Source organism: Ictidomys tridecemlineatus, chromosome 12 (genome assembly GCF_052094955.1).
Source record: "Ictidomys tridecemlineatus isolate mIctTri1 chromosome 12, mIctTri1.hap1, whole genome shotgun sequence".
Classification (NCBI taxonomy): Eukaryota; Metazoa; Chordata; class Mammalia; order Rodentia; family Sciuridae; genus Ictidomys; species Ictidomys tridecemlineatus.
In genome coordinates this window covers 114,725,039-114,748,245 of record NC_135488.1, presented here as the reverse complement: position 1 = coordinate 114,748,245, position 23,207 = coordinate 114,725,039, and the positions used below count along the sequence as shown (strand labels likewise).

The 23,207-nt window shown below is 37.7% G+C and overlaps 1 protein-coding gene across 5 annotated transcripts in view; it reads left to right on the top strand.

Moving 5' to 3' along the window:
- The first annotated feature begins 28 nt into the window (after nt 1-28).
- Nucleotides 29-23,207, top strand: part of Cpsf3 (cleavage and polyadenylation specific factor 3) — a 35,976-nt gene continuing 12,797 nt past the window's right edge. For 3 of the 5 annotated variants that reach the window (XM_078029695.1, XM_078029696.1, XM_078029694.1), the window contains exons 1-12: nt 29-269; nt 5,116-5,179; nt 6,055-6,152; nt 7,665-7,793; nt 9,348-9,525; nt 11,126-11,215; nt 12,528-12,678; nt 15,424-15,599; nt 16,669-16,827; nt 18,014-18,160; nt 21,045-21,197; nt 22,679-22,787. In XM_078029695.1, the coding sequence (XP_077885821.1) occupies nt 220-269; nt 5,116-5,179; nt 6,055-6,152; nt 7,665-7,793; nt 9,348-9,525; nt 11,126-11,215; nt 12,528-12,678; nt 15,424-15,599; nt 16,669-16,827; nt 18,014-18,160; nt 21,045-21,197; nt 22,679-22,787 (1,504 nt within the window). In that variant the 5' untranslated portion in view covers nt 29-219. Of the gene's footprint in view, nt 270-1,150; nt 3,596-5,115; nt 5,180-6,054; nt 6,153-7,664; nt 7,794-9,347; nt 9,526-11,125; nt 11,216-12,527; nt 12,679-15,423; nt 15,600-16,668; nt 16,828-18,013; nt 18,161-21,044; nt 21,198-22,678; nt 22,788-23,207 lie in introns of those variants that run through there. The other 2 variants (XM_005327351.4, XM_040271254.2) reach the window with 2 other exon arrangements.

The window sequence follows — 23,207 nt, the reverse complement described above, 5'->3', positions numbered from 1 at the left end:
CTGGGCTCCGCGCGGCGCGGAACCCCGGAGGCGCCCCCCCCGCCCCCGGCTCTCCGGCCGGAAGTCGAGGGGAGGGGCCTGGTGCCGCGGGCGCCAGAGTGGCGGAAGCTGCCTCTGGGTGGATGGGGTTTTTCTTGTGTAGTTACTGTGGCTGTGCTTGTAATTCAGACAGACTGCGGCGGCGAGTCCCTCACCCGCGCTCCTCCTCAGACTTCCAGGATGTCTGCAATTCCTGCGGAAGAGAGCGACCAGCTGCTGATCCGACCCCTGTAAGGGACCAGCGAGACCGAGCGTGAAGCCGCAGGCCCAGTGAGAGCGAGCGGGGCTTCGAGCCGGGCTCCGGGCCGGCCCCGTCGCCCCCACTGCAGCTGCGGCCGCCGGTCCTCGCCCGCAGCTGCGGGCCAGGCCGGCCAGGCCCCAGGGGTTTGGAGCGCTGTTGGTCGGAAATGGCCTGCTAGGTTGAGTGGGAATTTGCGTGGCTTCAGTCTTAGGGGAGGGTATGTTGGGGTTAAAAAAAAAAAGTTATTTCATCCCGCCGCGTGCCTTCAAGTCAGAAGGGTTATCCGCACCTGCCCGCATCTCGCGCATCAGAGCAGGGCGACAGGGAACCGACCGTGACAGGAGGGCCTGGGGAAGGCCATGACAGTGCAAGGAAGAACTAAGCCTCTCTCCTTTTTTTTTTTTTTTTTAAATAATTTTTTTAAGTTGTTAACAGACACAGTACCTTTATTTTATTTGTTTGTTTTTATGTGGTGCTAAGAATCGAACCCAGTGCCTCACACGTGCAAGGCAAACGCGCTACCAACTGAGCTACAACCCAGCCTTAAATCCGTTTTTTATTAGCTCCAGGACGTGACATGGTGCCAAGATGTGAGAGAGGGGAAATAAGTTAGGGACTTTTTACCTTCAAAGCTCCGACCCTGGCAGAACAAGGTAGGAAAGTGGATGTGAGAAATAGCAGAGAAGTTATTGTCAAAAACTCAGCCCTGTAGTGCCCATAAGAAGACTGGTCTTTCAGTGGAGTTGGCCTTCTCCATTCTGGGATGTTGACTAGAAGGGGAAATGTAAACAAAGAGAACTTATTCCTATAGATGAGCAATTTGTGCAAACATGGTTATTGTTCAGTATTAGATATTAGTATCATATGAATGTGCTTTTTTCAAAAAGTAGAAAGTATCTGCTTTACACATTCATTCAATAAGGATTTGTTGAGTCCCTACTGGGCACACAGCCTCAAGTCTTTGATGTTTAGTTCACAGCTGTCATTTCTGTGTGTGTTCTGTAAACACGGAGCAAGTGACAAGCACTACACCAGGCACTGAGGATACAAATAAGACAGAAGGCTGAGTTCATTGGTTTCAACATTTTGGAGGCAACTGGAGTGCAGAGTGGAAAGTACTGAGTTTAGAAAAATAGGAGACAATTACTTGGGAGTCAGGCCTAAAATTCATTCTCTATCACTTAGTAGGACAGCAGCCTCACTGAATCTGTTTCCTTATGTGGGAATAATAATGCATATTGCAAGGAGTAAAGACCCTGGTAGGTGCTTATTAAATGACAGCTCGTACAAGAGCACAGGTAAGCGTTGCACTAACTGCTGAGAGAGTATGAAAAAGGAATTTTTTAAAATGTTTATTTTAGTTGTAGTTGGACACAATATCTTTATTTTGTTTATTTATATGTGGTGCTGAGGATCGAACCCAGGGCCTCACAGGTGCTAGGCAAGCACTCTACCACTGAGCCACAACTCCAGCCCATGAAAAGGGATTTTTTTTGTGTGTGTGTGTGCCAAGGACTGAACTCAGGGGTACTCGACCACTGAGCCACATCCGCAGCCCTGTTTTGTATTTTGTTTAGACAGGGTCTCACTAAGTTGCTTTGTGCCTCACAGTTGCTGAGACTGACTTTGAACTCACAATTCTCCTGTCTTAGCCTCCCAAGCCACTGGGATTACAGACATGCGCCACCGTGCCTGGCTGAAAAAGGAATTTTTAAGATTGAAGAGAAAGATATTTCATGCATTCTTAGAAAATGGGATGCGTGAACTACATACCAAAGAATGAGTAAGAATTAAAGACAGTGTGAGGACTGGAGTGATACAGGCAGAGGACATGGCACACATAAAAAAATAACATGGCAGGAATGTTCACAATTCATGACTAGTATCCTCAAGGCTGTGGCTAATAGGTTAGTACATGAGGTAGGACAGGTCTGTCAGGGTCCATCATGTGAAGTCCCCTTATATTAAAGAGTTTGGGCATTTATTATTTAAAGGAAGCAAACAAAGGATTTTAGGCAAGCATGAGATATACTAGAAATTATATTTTAAATCACTCCTTGCAGTAGTGTAGCAGATGAATAAAGGGTGGATTTAGTAGAAGGAATCTACTAGAATGTAATTGAAATAATTCAAGTAAAATGATGAAACCTCTAATCAGAAATAAAGGACTTGAAAAGAAATGGTTTGGGAAGAGATGGCTTTGAGAGAGCATGGAAGTGAAATCTTTAGGATTTTCTAACTGGTCAGGTGTTACTGTAGGGATGGTTCTAGAATGCAGAGCAGAAGGGAGTATTCAGATAAGGATGATTGAGATTCCTAGGTTGGGCATATTATTCTCAAGGAATACAGAAGGTGGATTAGGTCTGCAGTAAATTTGGTTTTGTACCAGCTTTATTGAAATATAATTCACATACTATATAACTCATTTAAAGTACAAGTCAGTGGTTTTTGGTATATTTGCAAAATTGTACAGGTCTCACTCTAATTCCAAAACATTTTCGTCATTCTAGAAGGAAACCTTGTACCAGTTATCAGTCTCACTCATTTCTCCCCAAATTCCCCTATCCTAGGTAACCACTAACCTATTTTTCCTCCTCTATATATTTGACTTTTCTAGGTATATAAATGGAACCATACAATGTGTGGCCTTTTGTGTCTGACTTCTTTCACTCAGCATAGTATTTCCAATGCTCACAATTATTTATTTGAAAAGCATTTCTTAAGATTTATCTGATCAGTAGCTGTAGCAGTACAGCAGTGAATAAAATAAAACAATGTCTTTTCTTATGAAACTCCCATTTTCGTAGTGAGAAATAAGCCACAGATATAGCAACTTCATGTAGCTGTAAGTATTATTCCTAAGTGATGCTGGATTGTTGTCTGCTGTGAAGAACAAATTAGAGGAGGTCAAGAAAAAGCCTATGAGAAGGCAACATTGGAACTGAAACCTAAAGATACAAAGAAGCCAATCTTATCTGAAAGCAGAGCATTCCAGAAAGAGCAGATAGATGCAGAGGACTTGTGGAAACTAGTTTGACATTGAATGTGAGGTTCCTGGCAGTATCCCAGTGTCAGGAGTATATATTATTAGAGATCTAGAATTAAGAAGAATAATAGGACTGGGAATGTGGTTCTGTGCTAGAGCACTTGCTTAACATGCACAAGGCCCTAGGTTCAATGCCCAGCTCTGCAAAAAAGAAAAGAACCTGGATTACAAACAGGCTCGTTAGTCATGGACATGTCAGAAACATGAGAATGAAGATCATGAAGTTGAGAAGGCCAAGGAGGGAACCCTCAGCATATCAGCATTCAAAAGTAGGTGAAAAACTGGGAAGGAAAGGCAGCAAGACAGGAGGGCATGAGGCCAAAGGAGAAGTGCTCAAAGAAGGAGCAAGTAGTTAGGGGTGACAAAAGCTGCCAAAGGAACAAGTAGGGGGCAAATGTGGAGGTTTTCTCTTAACAACAAAGAGGTTTCAGAGAAGTGGTTGGTAAGAGTCAGGTGATGGTGAATTGAATGGGTGGAAAGTGAGGAAATGGGGTCACAGAATATCCAGACCTTTTAGGAAGCTGGCTTCTCGTAGACTGAAGAAAATGAAGCAGAAACTAAAGGAGATTAGAATTGAGGGATTTTAATTTGAGGATGAGAAGGACTAGCATGTTTAGATTCTGATGGTAAGTGAGGAAGATGTCGGTGAGATAGCAGTGTTTAGTCCAGAAGGAAAGAGAATGTAAAGTGAAGACTCAGGGTGAAGATTTGCTTTAGAGAGACCTGTTCTGTTATAAGAGAAATGGAAAAAAGCAAAGATGTTTGTGAGTTGGTAAGTGAAGTTGGATTATTATTATTTTAATGCAGATGATGGCCCATGCCTCACAAGAGGAGGAGGATAATAGAGGGTTGCAAAATTTAGGAAAGGGGAGAAAGTTTGAACTAGCTGGAAGCTAGAAGAGAAGTCTGAGCTAGGACCACTTAAGAGGCAATATAGCAGGCCAAGAATACATGGGCGCTCCCATGTGTGCTTTGATTTTCTTCATCATTGGCTGGCTCTCAGGTAGGATCCCAGCTTGGGTGGATCCATTTCATGACTGTCTAGTAGACTGGGTTCCTTGAGGTCAGGGTCCCTGTAGAAGGCATTTCTGTATCCATTTGGATGGTGTTTAACAAGTGTAAGCTTAATTTTGAGTTTTGAGTGAACTATGAGCTCTTGTGATTGGGAAGTGGCATCAAAGAACCTTAAGGAATTGAAGAATGTGAGATTTAGTTAAGGTGTGCCTAGTGATAATTGGAAACTATGGTTGCTTTATGAAGATAGAAATGAGAATTATTTAAAACATTGGTATAAAATATACGAAAAGAACAAGATATAAGGAAAGGGAATTGAAATTCATAGTATGAATAAGTATGTAATTTTAAGCTATTTGGTAGATGCTCATTATGATCTTAAAGAAAAAGAGTGTAAAGTACTATGATTTTTACTTAAATACACATTTAAGAGTATTATGTAATCTGCACAATTGCTAGTTCACATTTTAAATACATCACAAATTAATCCTAACATTCAGAAGATTGAATTTAACCTTCAGGTTTCTCAGAACTATACCACTCTTGACAACTGCAAAATCCCTAAACTCTCAAGGATTACTTTTCATCTTTGTTTATGTGGACGCTATTCTTTCCTTACTTTGTAGTTTTGTAGAACTTTCATCTGTCTTGAAATATTTAAGTTAATGCTGATAACAGTTGGGATGCAGTTTAAGTTATTAAAAATTTTTTAAATTTTTTGGACTCAGTTTGATTGTTTTTATCATTTTTTTCTCTCCCCCTTGAATGTTTACAGAGGAGCTGGGCAAGAAGTAGGAAGATCATGTATTATTCTGGAATTCAAAGGAAGAAAAATAATGGTAATTGTGGTCATGATGGTGGTGGTGGTGGATTGAACCTAGGGCCTTGTGCATGCTAAGCATGTGTGAGGTTAAGAGTGTGGCTCTTTCTGTAGTGTGTGTTAGATCTTTTCTAATAGACCAGTTATTTGTTTAGCTCCCAGAAAAATATAATAGTGTATATAATCTACTATGAATAATGTTAATGAGAAGAATTTAAATACGCTTCACTTGGTAATTTGTTAAAACATTAAATAAACTAAGAAGATAACATTCCAAGGTTATAAAATGGTCAACTATATCTGATGAGCTATTGTTTCCTGAAAGCACCCCCACTTCCATCCCCAGGGGGTCTGGCCAAGCCAGCTTCCCCACCCTAGTGGAAGACAGCAAGTAATGGACTTCACTGAATGTGCTAAGAGCTCTGGCCACCTGTGCAGCATGTGGTGATTGAGCCCTGGATTACCTAAGTAGTTAGCCCCTCTACTTCTCTGAGCCCACTTCCTTGCCTGAGAGGTAGAGGGATTAGAAGAGATGGTTTTGAGGTGCTTATTTGAAAGGCAGTGGCTCATGTTCCTTTGGTTTCTCTTCTCTACTTCTCCCAGACTTAAAAGAATGGGTATATGTCAGACATTGACACCTTTTTAGTCATGCATTGTCTTGATTTAGTAGTAATACCCTGTAAGGTAAGTAAATCCTCAATGACCTGCCCATAGGAATTTGTCTCCTAATGCCTTTTCTGAGCAGGGAAGAGCCCCATTTCTAGTTTCTTCTCACAGCAGTCAGATCTGGTGGTGATTCGTCTGTGGGCTTTTAAAATGCCCACCATTTTCTGATTTGCTGAATGAGAGTTTTCATAAAATATGTAGGAGATGATGTCTCTTTTTGTTTTTCAGTTGGACTGTGGAATCCACCCTGGCTTAGAAGGAATGGATGCTCTTCCTTATATTGATTTGATTGACCCAGCTGAGATTGATCTTCTGTTAATTAGTCAGTAAGTTTTTTCCTTTAATAACAATACGGTTTTTTGAGGGCTTTGACTGTCAAGATTATTCTTTACCAGATTATGAGATTTCAGGTTTTTTTTTTTTTCCCTTTTGGGTACCAGGGATTGAATCCAGGGGAGCTTAACCACTAAGCCACATCCCCAGCTCTTTTTAGTATTTTGAGACAGGGTCTCGCTGAGTTGCTTAGGGCCTTGATAAGTTGCCAAGGCTGGCTTTGATCTCAAAATCTTCCTGTCTCAATCTCCCGAGCCACTGGGATTATAGGTGTGCACCACTGTACCTGGTAAGATTTCAGTTTTTAAAAACACCACATATTTTTTTTCTTTTCTCTTTTTTTAAAATTAAATTATTCTAATTTGTTATACCCGATGGCAAAATGCAATTCATTTCATATTACACACACAGAGCACAATTTTTCAAGTCACTGGTTGTACACAGTATTTTCACACCATTCGTGTCTTCATATATGTTTAGGGTAAAGATGTCTAATCATTCCACCATCATTCCTACCCCTTTGCCCCCTCTCTCCTAAAACTACATATTTTCCACTAAGAAGCATATTTCAGATATCTAGATCTAAACTAACACTACATTTTGTCATCACAGTCTAGAAAACTCATAATCCAGTGAGTTAGCAGGAAGGAATTACTGACTTTAAATTGTTATCAAACGTGGCCCGAAGAAAGGCCCTTTATAGGGCATCTCCTTGAGGTCACAATTTTGTCACATTATTCTATAAGAACTTCAATTAAAAATAGTGATTTTTTTCAACTTGGTCTGTTAAAGTGTTATAATTCTGGTTGCTGAGAGTTGGTTTGGTTATGTTCTTTTTTTTTTCTTCAGAAAGGAAGACAGATTTTATTAAACATGTATATACATGTGCACTTTAAATTACCTTATATCATTTAATCAATAAGACAGCACTATATAGACATTATTTCCTGTAACTTATGGAAAGGTTTAAAGATTTTTGCTATTTAAAAAATACTTTTAAGCCAGGTGCAATGGCACACACTTGAAATCCCCAAAACTCAGGAGGCTGAGGCAAGAGGATCGCAGGTTCAAAGCCAGCCTCAGCAACTTAGCAAGACCTTGTCTCAAAATAAAAAAGATAAAAAGGGCTGAGGATGTGGCTCAGTGATTAAGCACCCCTGAGTTCAATCCACAGTACCAAAAAAAAAAAAAACCTATATATATGTTGTTTATGTATTTATGTGTGTGTCTGTGTTTATATGCTTTTAAAATCTTTTTCCTTTATTAGAACTCTATACATAGGCTGGGATTGAGGCATGTATGAGGCACTGGGTTTGCTCTCAGCATCACATAAAGAAATAAATAAAGTTATATATGTTAAAAAAAAACTGTATGCACATACCTACTTTTGGTTTTCTGGAAGGATCCTCATAAAATTGTTACATAGAATTTCTATTCAATGACCATTTCATTACATGTAGCATATAAGATTTTAAGAATTAACACAATCTCTGTTTCTTTTTAAGTTTCCATTTGGATCACTGTGGAGCTTTGCCCTGGTTTCTGCAGAAGACAAGTTTCAAAGGAAGAACATTTATGACTCATGCCACAAAAGCTATTTATAGATGGCTTCTTTCGGATTATGTCAAAGTTAGGTAAATTATTTTATTAGATTATATGAGCCTATGCAATACACATGGTTCAAGAGACAGATCATTTTGTATTTGAAATAAGGCACTCTCTTTATTCACAAGGATGGCAGTAATTTAGTTATTCCATAACAACCTATTGAATACCTATTGTGTATCAGTCCCTTCTGACTTTAAACTTTATATATAGATTTTACATTCTTTTAAATCTTTGTTAAACTGCTGTAAATCATAAGGTATGATAGAAAGGTTCTATAAATAGCATTGTGTAATTTTATTAAAATTTAAGACCAGATACATTAAGCAGTGATATGTGCTGAATTCTTATTTTGAATTATCGTGTCAGAAAGTTTACTATCTCTTTTTTTTTTCCCCTTTAGTACTGGGGATTGAACTGAGAGCCTAGCATATATTCAGCAGGTGCTCTACCACTGACCTACATCCCCAGCCCTTTTTATTTTGAGACAGAATCTTGCTAAGTCACACAGGCTGGCCTTGAATTTGTGTAGCTGGAATTACATGCATGTACTATTTCATCCAGCAAAAACTGGTTAATGTTCCCAGAGAATATATTTACCAGTTCTAAGAGTGACATTACTTCTCTGCCAGAAAATTTAGAGCATTTTGGTGAGACCTACAATACAAATTACTAACCTTCAAAAGCTGATTAATTCAAGGGTAGCTAAAACGCTATTTGTTATTCTTTATATGTAAATACACAGGAATTGAAATGTTATTCTTAGTAATGGTAATGCTAGTTAACAAATAACGCCTATGACATGTAGGCTCAGTCCTTAGTTCTTAATATAAACTAATTTAATCTTTACACCAATTTCGGATGTTGAGAAATCCCATTTTATAGAAGATGAAACAGACACAGAGAGGTTAGGTGATTTACCTAAAATGGTCATAGTAAGAGGCAATCTGGCTCCAGAGTCTGTGTTCTTAATCACTATTCTCTTGCTGTTTTGGAAATTCAGTAACATAATTCAGGGGGGAAAAAAGTTAAGTAGACTTTAGAGAACTCTTTTCCCACTAAGCATGGTCAGTGCATGCATGCGTGTCATATCTCTTGGAAATGTTGGGGCAGAAAAAGAAGTTGAGATTATGCAATCTTAAAAAGAATATTTTGTTTTGCTAGGCAGGTGGGACAAACCTGTAATCCCAGTGATGCAGGAGGCTGAGGCAGGAGGATCACAAGTTCAAGGTCAGCCTCAGCAACTAAGCAAGACCCTAAGCAACTTGGTGAAATCCTGTTCCAAAATCAAAAGGGCAATAGTACTTTTAATTTACTGTGTGCTTTGCTTTTACACTCAAGCTTTGTAGCTATGTACACTAAATATTTTTATTATAATCATAGCCAAAAAATACATAAAATATCAGACAGATTCTAAATAGCATAATCTGTATACTAAATTTTTAGGAAATCTTCATGGATATGTCATCTACAGATAATTTCTTTGAGTTAAAAAAAAAATCTTTTTTAACTCAAAAAAGTTAAAAAAAAAGTTTTAAAAAATCTTACCCTTAATTCTTTTCTTGGTATCTTTGAAAATTTAGTAACATATCAGCAGACGACATGCTATATACTGAGACAGATTTGGAAGAAAGCATGGACAAAATTGAAACCATCAACTTCCATGAAGTTAAGGAAGTTGCAGGAATCAAGTTCTGGTGTTACCATGCAGGTCACGTCCTGGGAGCAGCCATGTTCATGATTGAGATCGCCGGTGTAAAGGTACTTTCTAGCTCTGGCCCTTTCTCCATAAGTGATATCAGTGCAAAACTTTATGCTGCCAAGTGGCATTAAAAATTCCCTAAGATTTGCAGAGTGCCAAATCACTGAAACACAAGTCAGCACTTTTCCTTTTAAATATGACAGTTCCTTCCTCTGTTGTAATACAGAGTAAAATAAGCATCTCTAAGAATAAGTTCCCTAGGGCTGGGGATGTGGCTCAAGCGGTAGCGCGCTCGCCTGGCATGCGTGCGGCCCGGGTTCGATCCTCAGCACCACATACCAACAAAGATGTTGTGTCCGCCGAGAACTGAAAAATAAATATTAAAAATTCTCTCTCTCTCTCTCTCTCTCTCCTCTCTCACTCTCTCTTTAAAAAAAAAAACAAAAAAAAAAAAAAAAAAAAAAAGAATAAGTTCCCTAGCACACCATAGGATTGATTCTTTTTCAGTCACATTAGGAAACTTGTTAGGGAAGAGCCATCTTCCCTAAGAATCGGGGATTGAACCCAGGCATACTTTACCACTGGGCCACATGCCCAGCCCTTTTTATTTTTTATTTTGAGACAGGATCTTCCTAAGTTGCTTAGGGCCTTGCTAAATTGCTGAGGCTGGCTATGAACTTGAGATCCTCCTGGCTCAGCCTCCTAAGCCACTAGAATTACAGGAGTGCACCGACATGCCTGGCGTATTGTTTGTATTCTTGATGACTGCCACTCTGGCTGGTGTGAGATGAAATCTCAGTGTAGTTTTGATTTGAATTTTTAGGGTACTTTTGGGAAATAACCCGTTGCATAATATCTGGAAAGGTGGACTTGACTTTTTGTTTTCAAGTTTTTTAGATGATTTTTTACAACCTGATTTGAGAACCAATGTTCTAGTGTCATGTCTTCCTAAATGTATTTTATAACTGCTCATATATTTGAAACTTTTACTTGTTGAATTCTATAATATATCAAGTTGCTCATCCTTGCACTTTGCCCCAGGCCACAAGAAATAAGCAGAAAAGATTGAAAGTGCAGATTTGAACTTTCATTTGGAATTTGATGTGTTTACTCTTTGACTTTATCTTTCATTTTAGACAATGTTCCCAAGAACCTCTGGAGATTCCTTTCTGTGCCAACATGTCCCTTTATCTTTGTGGGATAATTCTGAGATATATTATCACATTAATTAGATTTAATGATTTAACTATGTCAGACATTTTGAATTAGACGTAAGCATTGCATCTAAATTTTACCAGGTATAGGCTTTTATAAATTTAATTTTACTGTTAGATTTCACAAGATTAAAATATTCATTAGCAAAATGAAGCTTTCTCTGCTATACATGGGGACACATTTCTGTAATGCCAGCCCCTCAGGAGGCTGAGGCAGGAGAATCCCAAGTTTGAGGCCAGTTTAGGAAACTTAGCAAGATGATATCTCAATATAAAGAAGGAACTGAATATATTGCTCAGTGGTAGAGTGTCCCTGGTTCAATCCCCAGTACTGGAAGAAAGAAAGGGAAGGAGGGAAAGAAAAGGAGAAGGGAGGGGAGGAGAAGACAGAAGAGACAAAATGAAGCCTTTCCCAAATCCTGCTTACAAATTTATCTTTTCATAGCTTTTGTACACGGGTGATTTCTCAAGACAAGAAGATAGACACTTAATGGCAGCTGAAATTCCTAATATCAAGCCTGATATTCTTATTATTGTAAGTAATAATGAATGTGTTGTAATTAGTATAACATAAGCAGAATTTTTCTAGTGAGGAAGAAACATAATCTCATTTTCAGAATGTTACTGGATATAAATTTATGGGCTTATAGTTTAAGAATTTATTTGGCTATTCTTTGTAGTTCTTTCCACCCTCTTCTGTTGCTCACATTAGCTGTGGTCTAATGTCAGTGACGGATGTTAGACTGTCTCAGGTCATGATATTCTAGTTGAGTAGTCCTTCCTTATCTCCTAAGTACTTTGGCCTATGTCACTTCCCCCAAATTTGTAGGACATCTTAAAGATTGTTTAAAAGTGATGTAGATGCACTGCCTTTGCCATGGTGACTGTCTTTTGGGCCTTGGCACAGGCTGCTGGTCACATTGTTCATCATATGTCCTGTCTATTTGTTAGATTGTTAAGTACCAAGGAAGCAAGATAAAATGACTGTGTGCTGAAACTTGTTGGGGACCTGGTGGGTGCAAATTTAACAATGTGTCTTGGGACAGTGGTGTCTGGAAGTGGGAGAGACCTTTTGAGCCTATGGTATATATAAGAACATCAAGTGCATTTGGTTTGGAATGAAAGAACTGTTTCTCCCTCATCACTTCTAGAAGCTCCCACCTTCTCAGTTATGAGGGGTTAGTGCCCATTGCAGTCCCAGAGCCACATGGTGGGTAGATCAGAGATGGGACTCAGCTCATGCCCTACTCAGCATATAAACTAACCTTAGTTTAAGGGCAAACTGAGTGTTTTGATTTTCAAAACAAGTAGTTATTCTTGTGATTTAGAGCTGGTGTTTTAGAGCGGTGCTTCTTGAACTTTAATGTGCTCGTGTATTACCTGGTGATAGTTGTAAAGACGGATTCAGAGTTGTAGGCTGGAGCCTGAGATTCTGCTTTTCTATTGTGCCTTAGGAGATGCCAGTGGGTCACACATGGTAAGACATTAGGGCATATATTTGAACAAGAGATTAAGAAACAGTACTTGTTTCTGGTTTGAAGCTTTAACTTCTCCGAGGAGGAAGAGAAAAATCATAGCAAAATTATCTTGAGAGTAGAAGACACATTTTTGTATATATGTGGACTTCTCCCTGATTCCATTTTCCAAAATGCTCTTATTACTTAGATCCAAATTCTAACATTCTTGTTTGCACTTCTTTCCAATTAATATTATAGTAATATATGTTCAAGTAAATGGCATGTTAATGGAGAAGTGAATCTCTTTGCCTCAGGATTTCATTAAGGTTTAACTTTTGAATTCTTTGGGGATCATTGGTCTTGGTCTCACATATCTAACCTGTTATTTAGGAATCTACTTATGGGACTCATATCCATGAGAAACGTGAGGAGCGAGAAGCAAGATTCTGTAACACCGTCCATGACATTGTAAACAGAGGGGGCAGAGGGCTCATTCCTGTCTTTGCCCTCGGAAGGGCTCAGGAGCTGCTCTTGATTCTAGGTATGCCACTTCCTTTGCACTTGGGTGTTTATCAGAATCTGACATCATTTTACCAAGACAAATGACATAGCCTTGTCTATGTCACCTGACCTTTCTGGACTTTAGTTTCTTTCATTTAAAAATGAGGATTTGATACCAGGTGTAGTAGTGCATACCTGTAATCCTAGCTGCTCGGGAGGCTGAGGCAGGAGGATCATGAATTCAAAGCTAGCCTCACCAATGAAACCCTAAGCAACTCAACAAGACCTTGTCTCTAAATAAAGTATAAAAAGGGCTGGAGATGTGGCTCAATGGTTAAACACTCCTGGGTTCAATTCCCAGTACCAAAAAAAAAAAAAAAAATGAGGGTTTGGTGCTAGTAAGAGCCCAGAGAAACAGCAGCTCCCCCATTCTGGGACTGGGCTGGTGGTCAGCATGCCTTTCTGGATGCCATCAGTATCAGAGGTATTAAGATATGCAGAACCTTTTACAGCAGCTTGACTTCTAGGAAGTAAGCAAGATGTACAGAAAGTTTTGTCAGTAAGGGTATTCATTTTTAAAGAACTATCATGTCAGTTAATACCACATTGTAGAAAAAAGAAAACTATGCTACTGAAGAGTTATTGCATATTTTCACATAGTGTAAACCAAAATGTAAGATTCAACTATATGTACTCTGATCCTAGTTAGCTAGGAAACATTCAAGTGACTGGAAAGATTAAATCTGAATAGTGGGAAAATAATGAGTTCATTTTCTGCTTTTCTCTATTTTCCAAACTTTGCAATGAGTATATATGACTTTTTGTAATAAGAGGAACAGTGGGTGTCACTTTTAACATACATTTATGCTAAATAATCCCCTATAATTCTATTTGAGGATAGTACTCTGGCAGAGTACCATAGATGCCTCATGTGTATATAACTTCTTACAAAGAACTAGAAGTGGGTCACCTCCTAAGCTGTCACTGTGATGGCAATGATGAATATTTTCCCTTTTGTGCTGAAAGGAAGAGAAACAAAGAGAAGATGAAATCAGTGATCCCAAGTCAAAGGCAAATCTGACAGACACGTTCTGGATGCTGAATTTCCTAAATCCTAATCCAGTCCAGTCTTCTTTTGGTCCTGATTGGTCCTCTTTCTAACTGCAGGTCAAATCAGTCTTTAGAGGACTTGAAATGAGAAGTCTTCATAACCAGTAAAGTGAAGAATCGGGTGTTGGGACAAAATAAGGTGTTGCCCTCTCCAGGGCTGCCAGCTGTGGCAAATAAACTGTGGTTGTCCAGTTAAATTTTAATTTCAGATGAATAAAGAGTAACATTTTTAGTAGGGGTGTCCCAAATATTTAATGTGTTAAATTAAATATTTAATGTTATAATGCCAAAAATCTTTTGTTGTTTCTCAAAAGCTCAAGTTAAGTGGGTGTTTAGTACTTTCATCTGGCAGCCCCACTGTCAAAGCATGCATCATGACACGCTCAAGTACCAGTGCTCTTTGTGTGTGGGTGGCCTTGCCCCTTGTCCTTCCAACAAGGCAAAGTAGAAAGAGGACAGCCACTCCAGTTACTGCTTTCACACATCATTATGTCCCAGCCATTCAGCCTGGGGCAAGTTGCCTGACTTTTTTTCTCACTATTCAAAATTTGTTCATAAAAATACAAAAAAGAGTAGGGCTGGGGTTGTAGTTCAGTGGTAGAGCGCTTGCCTTGTATGTGTGAGGCACTAGGTTCGATCCTCAGCACCACATAAAAAATAAGTAAATGAAATAAAGATATGTGTCCATCTACAACTAAAAAAATATTTTTTAAAAAATACAGAAACAGTAGATTGTGATGTGATCTTTAGATACAGTCAGCTTTACCCAGTATGTGAGAAGTCATACAGAAAATGTCAAAAACTTTTGACACTATTAAAAATTTTATTACATCTAATAAAACCTAACAAGCTAAGCCAGGGGATGAACCAGGAAATATATTCACAGCATGCATTACAGGAAAATTCCCTGCCCCTAGGTAGACATATCACTAAGACATGTAAAAAATAACAATGCTACCTATTCAGGGTTTTCTTAGTCTCACTTTTCTAATCTATAAAATGGAGATAAAGTTTTGAAAATTTAGAAATGATAATTATAAATTACATAGTAGGCATTTAAGACATTTCCTTTATGTAGATGCATCTAGTACAATGAATTGTGTTTTGGCCATACTGCCTTATCAAATTGTGGGATTTCATAAGAATTTTCCCTTAAAATAAGCCTTCATTTGAAGATGTACTGCCCATAGCTTCATTAATTTTCAGAAATGGTTTACTTCTTAGTTTTTTAAAAAAATGATAAAGTAATTATAATTTTTTAAGTGTTTAAAATCAGTTTACTTTTGGAAGTCATATTTTGTAATTAGCCTGTGATAAGTCTGAACTAGTAATGATATGTTTTTTTTTTAAATCATAACAAGATGTAGTATCTCTCTAGGATATTAAGTTATCGTTTATTATTCAGTATAAACTTACACTGAATAATTTGTAAAACCTTCCACTTCTTTGGTCAATGATCACAGCCTGTTTCTAGGCTTATTCCAGTAGTTAGAAATAAGTTTGGATTTGTAACTTTAAGTTAGTAGAAACAGGATATTTTTTTCTTAGAACTCTTTAAATAGACACATGTACTTTATTTCATGGTTGTGTGTATTTTAAAAAATTCGTTATGGGTACCAAGTTCTGTTTGAATGACTTACATGACAAACTGATGTTTTTTGTAAAATGGCTCCAGATGAGTACTGGCAGAATCACCCAGAACTACATGACATCCCAATATATTATGCATCGTCTCTGGCCAAGAAGTGTATGGCTGTGTACCAGACGTATGTAAATGCCATGAATGATAAAATCCGAAAGCAGATCAACATCAATAATCCCTTTGTTTTCAAACACATTAGCAACCTGAAGGTGAGTGCTTGTGGAAGGAAGGGGCACTGATGGGTAGAAGACGGTCAGTTCTCAGTGGTGGGAGGGCCTGCGAATCCCTCCTGCAGAAGTCTGGCTCTTCTCTAGTAGACTTCCTTCTCCTGCAGTACTTCAGAACTTTAGCAGCTGGCATTTATTTTTTGCTTAACCAAATTTTGCTTCTGTCTCCAGAGTTCCCAGTATTTGCAATTGCTGAATAACTTGGATCTCTTCTACCATAGGAATAAAAAACGCTGATAAGAAAAATATCTTGTGTTATGTATTAAAATTCTCTTTTCTCATTTCAATGTAATTTTTTCTTTTTTCTTTTTTTTTTTTTTTAATGATGCTCAGGATGGAACTCAGGGCCTTGTGTATGCTAAGCAGTTGGTTGCTTTACCACTAACCTACATCTCCAGGTCCCTAAACATCTTTTTGATTTGTACTACAAATTCCATATATGAAAATTCCCATATGTTCACTTTTCAAAACATTTAATAAAATCTGGTTTAATTTAGTTTAAAATATATCATTTCATTCAAATTGATGCTTTCATCATAATAAAGTAATTAATGTCCAAAATAATTTAAGTTGTAAATGGTCTTCAAATTTTAAATAGGATTGTCTGTAAACTTTATTTTATAAGGTAACTAAAAATTAGAGTCACGTTTTCCCTAGGAATAGTGTTAAACTTTTTGTTAGATTTCCAAACATACTCAAAATATTCATTAAAACTATTGTGAGTCTTCTGAAAAATTCTTTTAGGGTTCTTTTCCAGGGTGGGTAAAAACCCTTTCACTCTGTAAATTTCTGCCTGCTTGCACATTGAAAATGGTCTTCTTGGCCCTCGAGCTATACATAGAAAACTTTGAAGATCAACTGCTTTGTTTTCTTCTTTCTTAGCCTAAGGTGTTTAGGAGTTTGGCAGTTGGAGTTAAAATGTTTACTTGTGTTGTCCAGCCCCTTCCATAGTATGATTAATCTTTTACCTTACTCTTATTCTTCAAAAATGAGGAATGCTTTGTCAAGCCCTGGTAGTTAACATGCTTTTGCCATCTTTTGTCTTTTTCAGAGCATGGACCACTTTGATGACATCGGTCCCAGTGTTGTAATGGCCTCTCCTGGCATGATGCAAAGTGGCTTATCCAGAGAGTTGTTTGAAAGCTGGTGTACTGATAAGAGGAATGGTGTCATTATAGCAGGGTACTGTGTAGAGGGGACACTTGCCAAGGTCAGTTATAGTCTCAGGGTACGGTATTACTCCTAATCAGAGTTGCAGAGGTAGCAATATCCTCATATATTATTCCATTGAAGTAGTTCTTTAACAAATACAAGTTTTGATTTCAACAAATAAGGATAGGAGTAGGTTTGAAGGATGAAGATGTTTGAAGGATGAAGAATTAGACACGGAATGTCACAACAAGTTCCTGAAGAGATTAGGGCATATATTAAAATGTGAGAAGTGGTCAGATGGTTGCAAGTAAAAAGAAAAAAGAAGGTTAAGAGCCTATTTGAGACAAATGCTTGAAGATCTTTATCTAATGAAGAGTTTTACTAATACAGATTGAGTATCTCTTACCCAAAGTGCTTGGGACCAAAAGTGTTGGAGACTTTGGTATTTGGGGATTTGGGAACATTTGCATAGACTTCACCAGATGAGCATTCCTAATCTTTTTTGCATTCAAAAAGCATTGGATTTTGGAGCATTTCAGATTTTCATAGTAGAGATGTTTAACCTGTGAAGTGTTCTTAAAAACTGAAGAATGTGCCTGGTTGACTGCTCATCTTCCCATTGGTATACAATGGCCAAAGTTAGCTCCTAAGGGTGTAGACATTAGAGAAAAGTGTGCAAAATTTCAGAGGCAATTTGTAAATATCCAACCATCCCATTTTCTTCTTACCATTAATATCTATTTTATCTAAAGAAATACTATATCATGGGGCTGGGGTTGTAGCTCAGTGGTTGAGCATTTGCCTCTCATATATGAGGTACTGGGTTTAATCCCCAGTACCACAAAAAATAAAAAATAAAATAAAGGTTAAATTCTTTAAAAAAAAGAAATACAATGCAGTTTCTCACTTTGATCATTTTCATTACTTTACCTTATATAAATCCTGATGTTTGAAATGACTACATAGTAGGAGAGTTAGGAATACAGGTTTGTCCTTCTAATCATAAGAGTAATAATTTTCACTGCCAACATTCCAAATACATTTAACAAGAAAGAAAGAATCTGTTTACTTGACCAAGAAAATGACTATTACTTACTAAGTTGATAATGTTTGAATGATTTTTTTGTACTGAAGGTTCTAAATTTAACATGAGAGTTATAGCTGCATGAAAAAAAAATGGAAGTGTACCTTTTCTTTTTCTAATTGGATAGTTTGTTTTATTTTCTTGTATTTGTTTTTAACAGCATATCATGTCTGAACCTGAAGAAATCACTACCATGTCTGGGCAGAAGTTACCACTGAAAATGTCTGTTGATTACATTTCTTTCTCTGCTCACACAGATTACCAGCAAACCAGTGAATTTATTCGTGCTTTGAAACCGCCTCATGTGGTTAGTCTCTGATTTTGATTTATAATATTTATGGGAGAGATTTATAATAGCTATAGGGGGAGCATATCCAAGAAATTGTAGCAGGCAATTTATAGATCAGAGCCTTTGCACTGCCAGCTGCTTATTTTGAATCTCCTCCATCCCTAGCTTGCTATTTAACCTGGGCACGTTATTTAACCTCCTTGTAAATGGGGATGATAATACCTCACAAGGGTATTGGGAAGGCTGAATGAGAGGACATATCTCTAAAGCACTTATAGGATATGATTGAAATAATATTAAGTAATGTAAGAATACTTTGGATAGAGGAGAGAGGTAAGTCCTTATAGTTAAAAATTCAAGATTTAAATAGATATTAAACATATTACTGTATAGCTCATTAGTATTACTCATATTTTTAAGTTTCATGTAATCCTAAAAATAATGGTTATATGTTTTGGTGGAATTAGCAGGATAAACTGAAAATAATGTGTATTCTTAAAAGGAGGAACACTTGTGGAACATGCATCTGTAGAAAATAGTTGAAGTTCCTTTTGTGAATATATTAAGTGTTTAATTCGGTGGCACTAACCACATTCTCGGTGTTATACAACTGTCACCAGTCTTTATTTTCAAAACTTCATCACTCAAACAGAAACTCTGTATCCATTAAACTATGACTTCTAGTTACCTTTTCCCTTCCACCCCAGGTTAGCTCTTATCTTCTGTCTCTCTGAATTTAACTATTTTAGGTATTTCATGTAAGAGGAATTACCACTTAGGATGTGTCAAAGATTTTTCCATGTTATAGCATGTTATTAGAACTTAATGCTTTTTATAGCTGAGTAATATTCCATAAATATCATACTTTGTTTATCCATTTATCTGACGGATTGATGGACACTTAGTTTTTCACCTTGCAGCTTTGAGTTTCATTTCCCCAACATCTTCTTATGTACTCTTATTTTAGTTCTTTCTAGCATGATTGTCCACACAGGAATTTGCCACTGGCCCTTAATGAGCAGATTTTTTGATGGAGAAAATCATTCACCTCCTTAGTATGTAGCTTGTAGAATTTGAGTACAGTGGAGACGCCACCTGTGTGTTTTCTGGTATTTGTGCTTCATAGACATTTGCTAGGATTTTTAAGCCCAGGAGGAAAAGCTGTTTTCTCTTCCTCCATTGTCAGCACCTCGTCCTCAGCCCCATTTCATCACTCCAGATTCTATCTCTGCTTACAGTTTAAGTTTTTGGGTTGAACTTGATATCTACCTTCATCAATAACTAGCTGTATCAAAAGTATAGTTACGGGTTGGATGTGTAGATCGGTGGTAGATTGCTTGCTTCACATGCATAAGGTTCTGGGTTCAACTCCCAGTACTGCAAAAAAAAAAAAAAAGTATAGCTACATGATAAAATTATAATTCTCATAGTGTTGGTGGTAGTAGTTGATAATAGGTAGCATTTATTGAATGCTTGTCAAGTGCCAGGTACCGTATTAGTGTTTTGTTTTGTTGGTACCAGGGATTGAACTCAGGGGCACTCGACCACTGAGTCACATTCCCAGCCCATTTTTGTATTTTATTTAGAGACAGGGTCTCACTGAGTTGCTTAGGGCCTTGCTAAATTCCTGAGGCTTTCTTTGAACTCATGATCCTCCTTCTTCAGCCTCCTGAACCCCTGGGGTTTCAGGCCTGTACCACTGCATCTGGCATATTAATGTTTTATATGAATCCACTTGTTTAACTATCATAACCAACTGCTGATTTGGGTTTTTTTTTTTCAGGGGGGTGGTGCTATTTGTTTGTTTTCTGAGACTGGGGTCTGGCTGAGCTGCTGAGGCTGGCCTCTTGAGTAACTGAGATTTAGATGCAAGTGCTACCGCACCTGCCTCCAATATCTGTTTTGTAAATAAGAAACCAAGATGTTAAGTAACTTAGCCAAGGATACACAAATAGTAAGCAGCAGGGCCAAGATATGTGTCCATGTCCTAAGTGCTAAATCTCTGCATAGGAGCCATGTTGGCCGTGCTTCGTGAGTCAGACGAAAACCTTCTACCATTGCTCTAGAGGCAAGGAGTGACCTTTTTGTCAGCAGAAAGACTGGTCGCCAGTATGATAGTTGTAAAAACAGAAGGGGATATCAGAGGATATCCCACCCCCGACCTTCACAAAAGCTTCATTTGAAAGTCTTAAAATTAAGTTGGTTGTGTTGGCCCACACCATAATACCAGTGACTTTAGAGACTGAGGCCAGCCTGGGGCAACTTAGTGAGACCCTGTCTCAAAATAAAATAAAAAAGGACTGGGGGTGTATCTCAGTGGTGGAGCACCCCTGGGTTCAATCCACAGTACTACATACACAAAAGGTCTCAAACTAGGAAATCTGAAGAAAATTTCCTGAGATAGCAGGAGCAGTAGTAGTAGTTTAACCATGTGCATCTAAAGCTGGCAGAGGCTGTGGAGGTTACCTGGTCCAGATCTTTACAAATGAGAGCACAGACACAGCTAGAAATGTAGAAAAAAGTCATGTATCTTTGTAGTGATATAGAAGTTTCTTTACTCTCAAAGTAGTTCTGCATAACTTTTAAAGCCAAGCAGAATGAAGAAATCTGTATAAGTTTGGTGAGAGATCCTTAAAAGCAGCGACGTCTCATAACTTCAGGGGTATCTCTAGTTCATGAAATTAATTAATGAAGTTATGGGCCATTATTTATCTCAATAGATGTTTCTTGTGCTTTTTAAAAATTTATCTGGTGGGGCTGGTGTTATAGCTTAATGGTAAAGCATTTGCCTAGCATGTGTGAACACTGGGTTCAATTCTTAGCACTACATATGAATAAATAAAGGTCCATTATCAACTAAAAAAATTATTAAAAATAAATAAATAAAATTTATTCTGTGTAGATTCTAGTCCATGGAGAACAGAATGAAATGGCCAGACTGAAAGCAGCACTGATTCGAGAATATGAAGATAATGATGAAGTTCACATAGAGGTTCACAATCCTCGGAATACAGAGGCTGTGACCTTAAACTTCAGAGGAGAAAAACTAGCCAAGGTAAAGGGTGGTGGCTTCTATTCCTGGCTGTGTGTTTTCTTCTTAAGAAAATGGACCTTCTTTAATGAAATCAAGATGAATACTCGTTCCTACTTGGTACACTACAAAGATGTTATCCTGGTGCTTTTTGTTCTACTAAGTTATTTCTTCAGATGGGAAATTTCCAGGTAGATTAGGTCTTAATACAGTGGAATCTGACAGCTCCCCGATCCACAGCCCCAGCTTCTTCCCCTCCCCATGTTGGAAGGTAAGTGTGTTCATGACTGTATGCCACTCCTCTGCCGTGATGTTCTGCCCTCCCCGAACCTATCTTATTTATTTTTATGTGATGCTGAGGATCAAACCCAGGGCCTTGCACATGCGAGGCGAGCACTCTACCATTGAGCCATAACCCCAGCCCCAAATTAATTGTTTTGATGGTGAAATATACTTCCAGAATTTAAAATTGAAATAGTTAAGGAAAACATTACCTGGCATGTGAGAGGGATTCATTAGAGAAGCCTGCATTTTTACCTCTGTTGATCAAAAATCTTTTGAAGATACTTTTAAGGCCAGCTTTTAAATGATTTATATGAAGTTTTAGGTATCAGACATGTTAACTTTACAACATTTTTTTAATACATAATGAGCCAGGCATGAAGAAACAAACTGAGGAATAGCCTTTCTTATAATTGAATGGAGGGGAAACAAAACTTAGCAAAACTTAGGATATGAGGTTTTTCCAAAGAAGAGCAAGTGTTTTGTATCTGTGCCTAAATCTTTTTTTTTTTAATATATTTTTTTTAGTTATAGTTGGACACATACCTTTATTTTATTTATTTATTTTTTAATGTGGTGCTGAGGATGAAACCCAGCGCATTGCAAGTGCTAGGCGAGTGCTCTACCACTGAGCCCCAGCGCCTAAATCCTAATGGTTCGCAGTGTCATGATGTTTCTTTTAAGTCTATAGAAAAATACATTCAATGGAACAGTCTAGAACTGTATTTCTCAAAACTCTGCTGGAAGTGATGTAGGGACAAAAGAATTTTTGGAATCAGATAATTTAAGAGACACCACATTGAACTGAGATCAGGAAAAGCTAAACAACTTATTAGAGTATTGTTCTCTGATAATATTAGTTATTTAAAGGCATTGCAGGCTTGGGATATGGCTCAGCAGTAGAAGACTTGCTGGCATGCCCTGAATTCAATCTCTAGAACCACAAAAAAATTTTCTTAAATAAATAAAGCATTAACTTTTGTTGTTGAGCTGTTTGGAATTGAACTGAACCCAGCCATTCTTGCCAGATCCATCCCTATGGATCTTCTCTTGGAGAATTTGTTAGGCTTGGACATGAACCTGGACATAGAGATATAAAATATAGCGTTTTATAATTTTCAAAGTTAAATTCACATGTTGTTTTTGTAGTTAAAAGGTCTAGTGGTTGTCAATGACTGCCTAAATATCTGCATTCTATTTTTTTTTCCTTCTTTTTTTAATAGGTCATGGGCTTTTTAGCAGACAAAAAACCAGAACAAGGCCAACGGGTCTCAGGAATACTTGTTAAAAGAAACTTTAATTATCACATACTTTCTCCTTGTGACCTGTCCAGTAAGTATACTGTTCAATATCAGATATTATTTGACCTCAGCATTGAAAGAAAAATCTATGAAAACCTCTCTTTAATTTAGTGGCCAAATATTTAGTAACAACAAAATAATGAAATAAAAATAGATAAGTAGATTTCTTTGTGGAGAAATCTTTTCTGAACCACTGAAACATTAAAATTATCTACGAAGTCACTCTTTTCATAATTGAGGTCATGTTCGCCTCTCTCAGGTTGACCACTCCTACTGACCTCATACCACTGTTTTCTACCCTTTACATCAGTGCATGGTGTTTTTATTTTCTGAAGTAACTTTGTACTTCTCAGGTGTACATTTTGTTTTTTAACCATTTGTAGGGTTGGTTTGTTCTGTTTGGTATAAAACCCAGATTCATGCATGGTAAAGTGTGTGTTCTACCACTGAG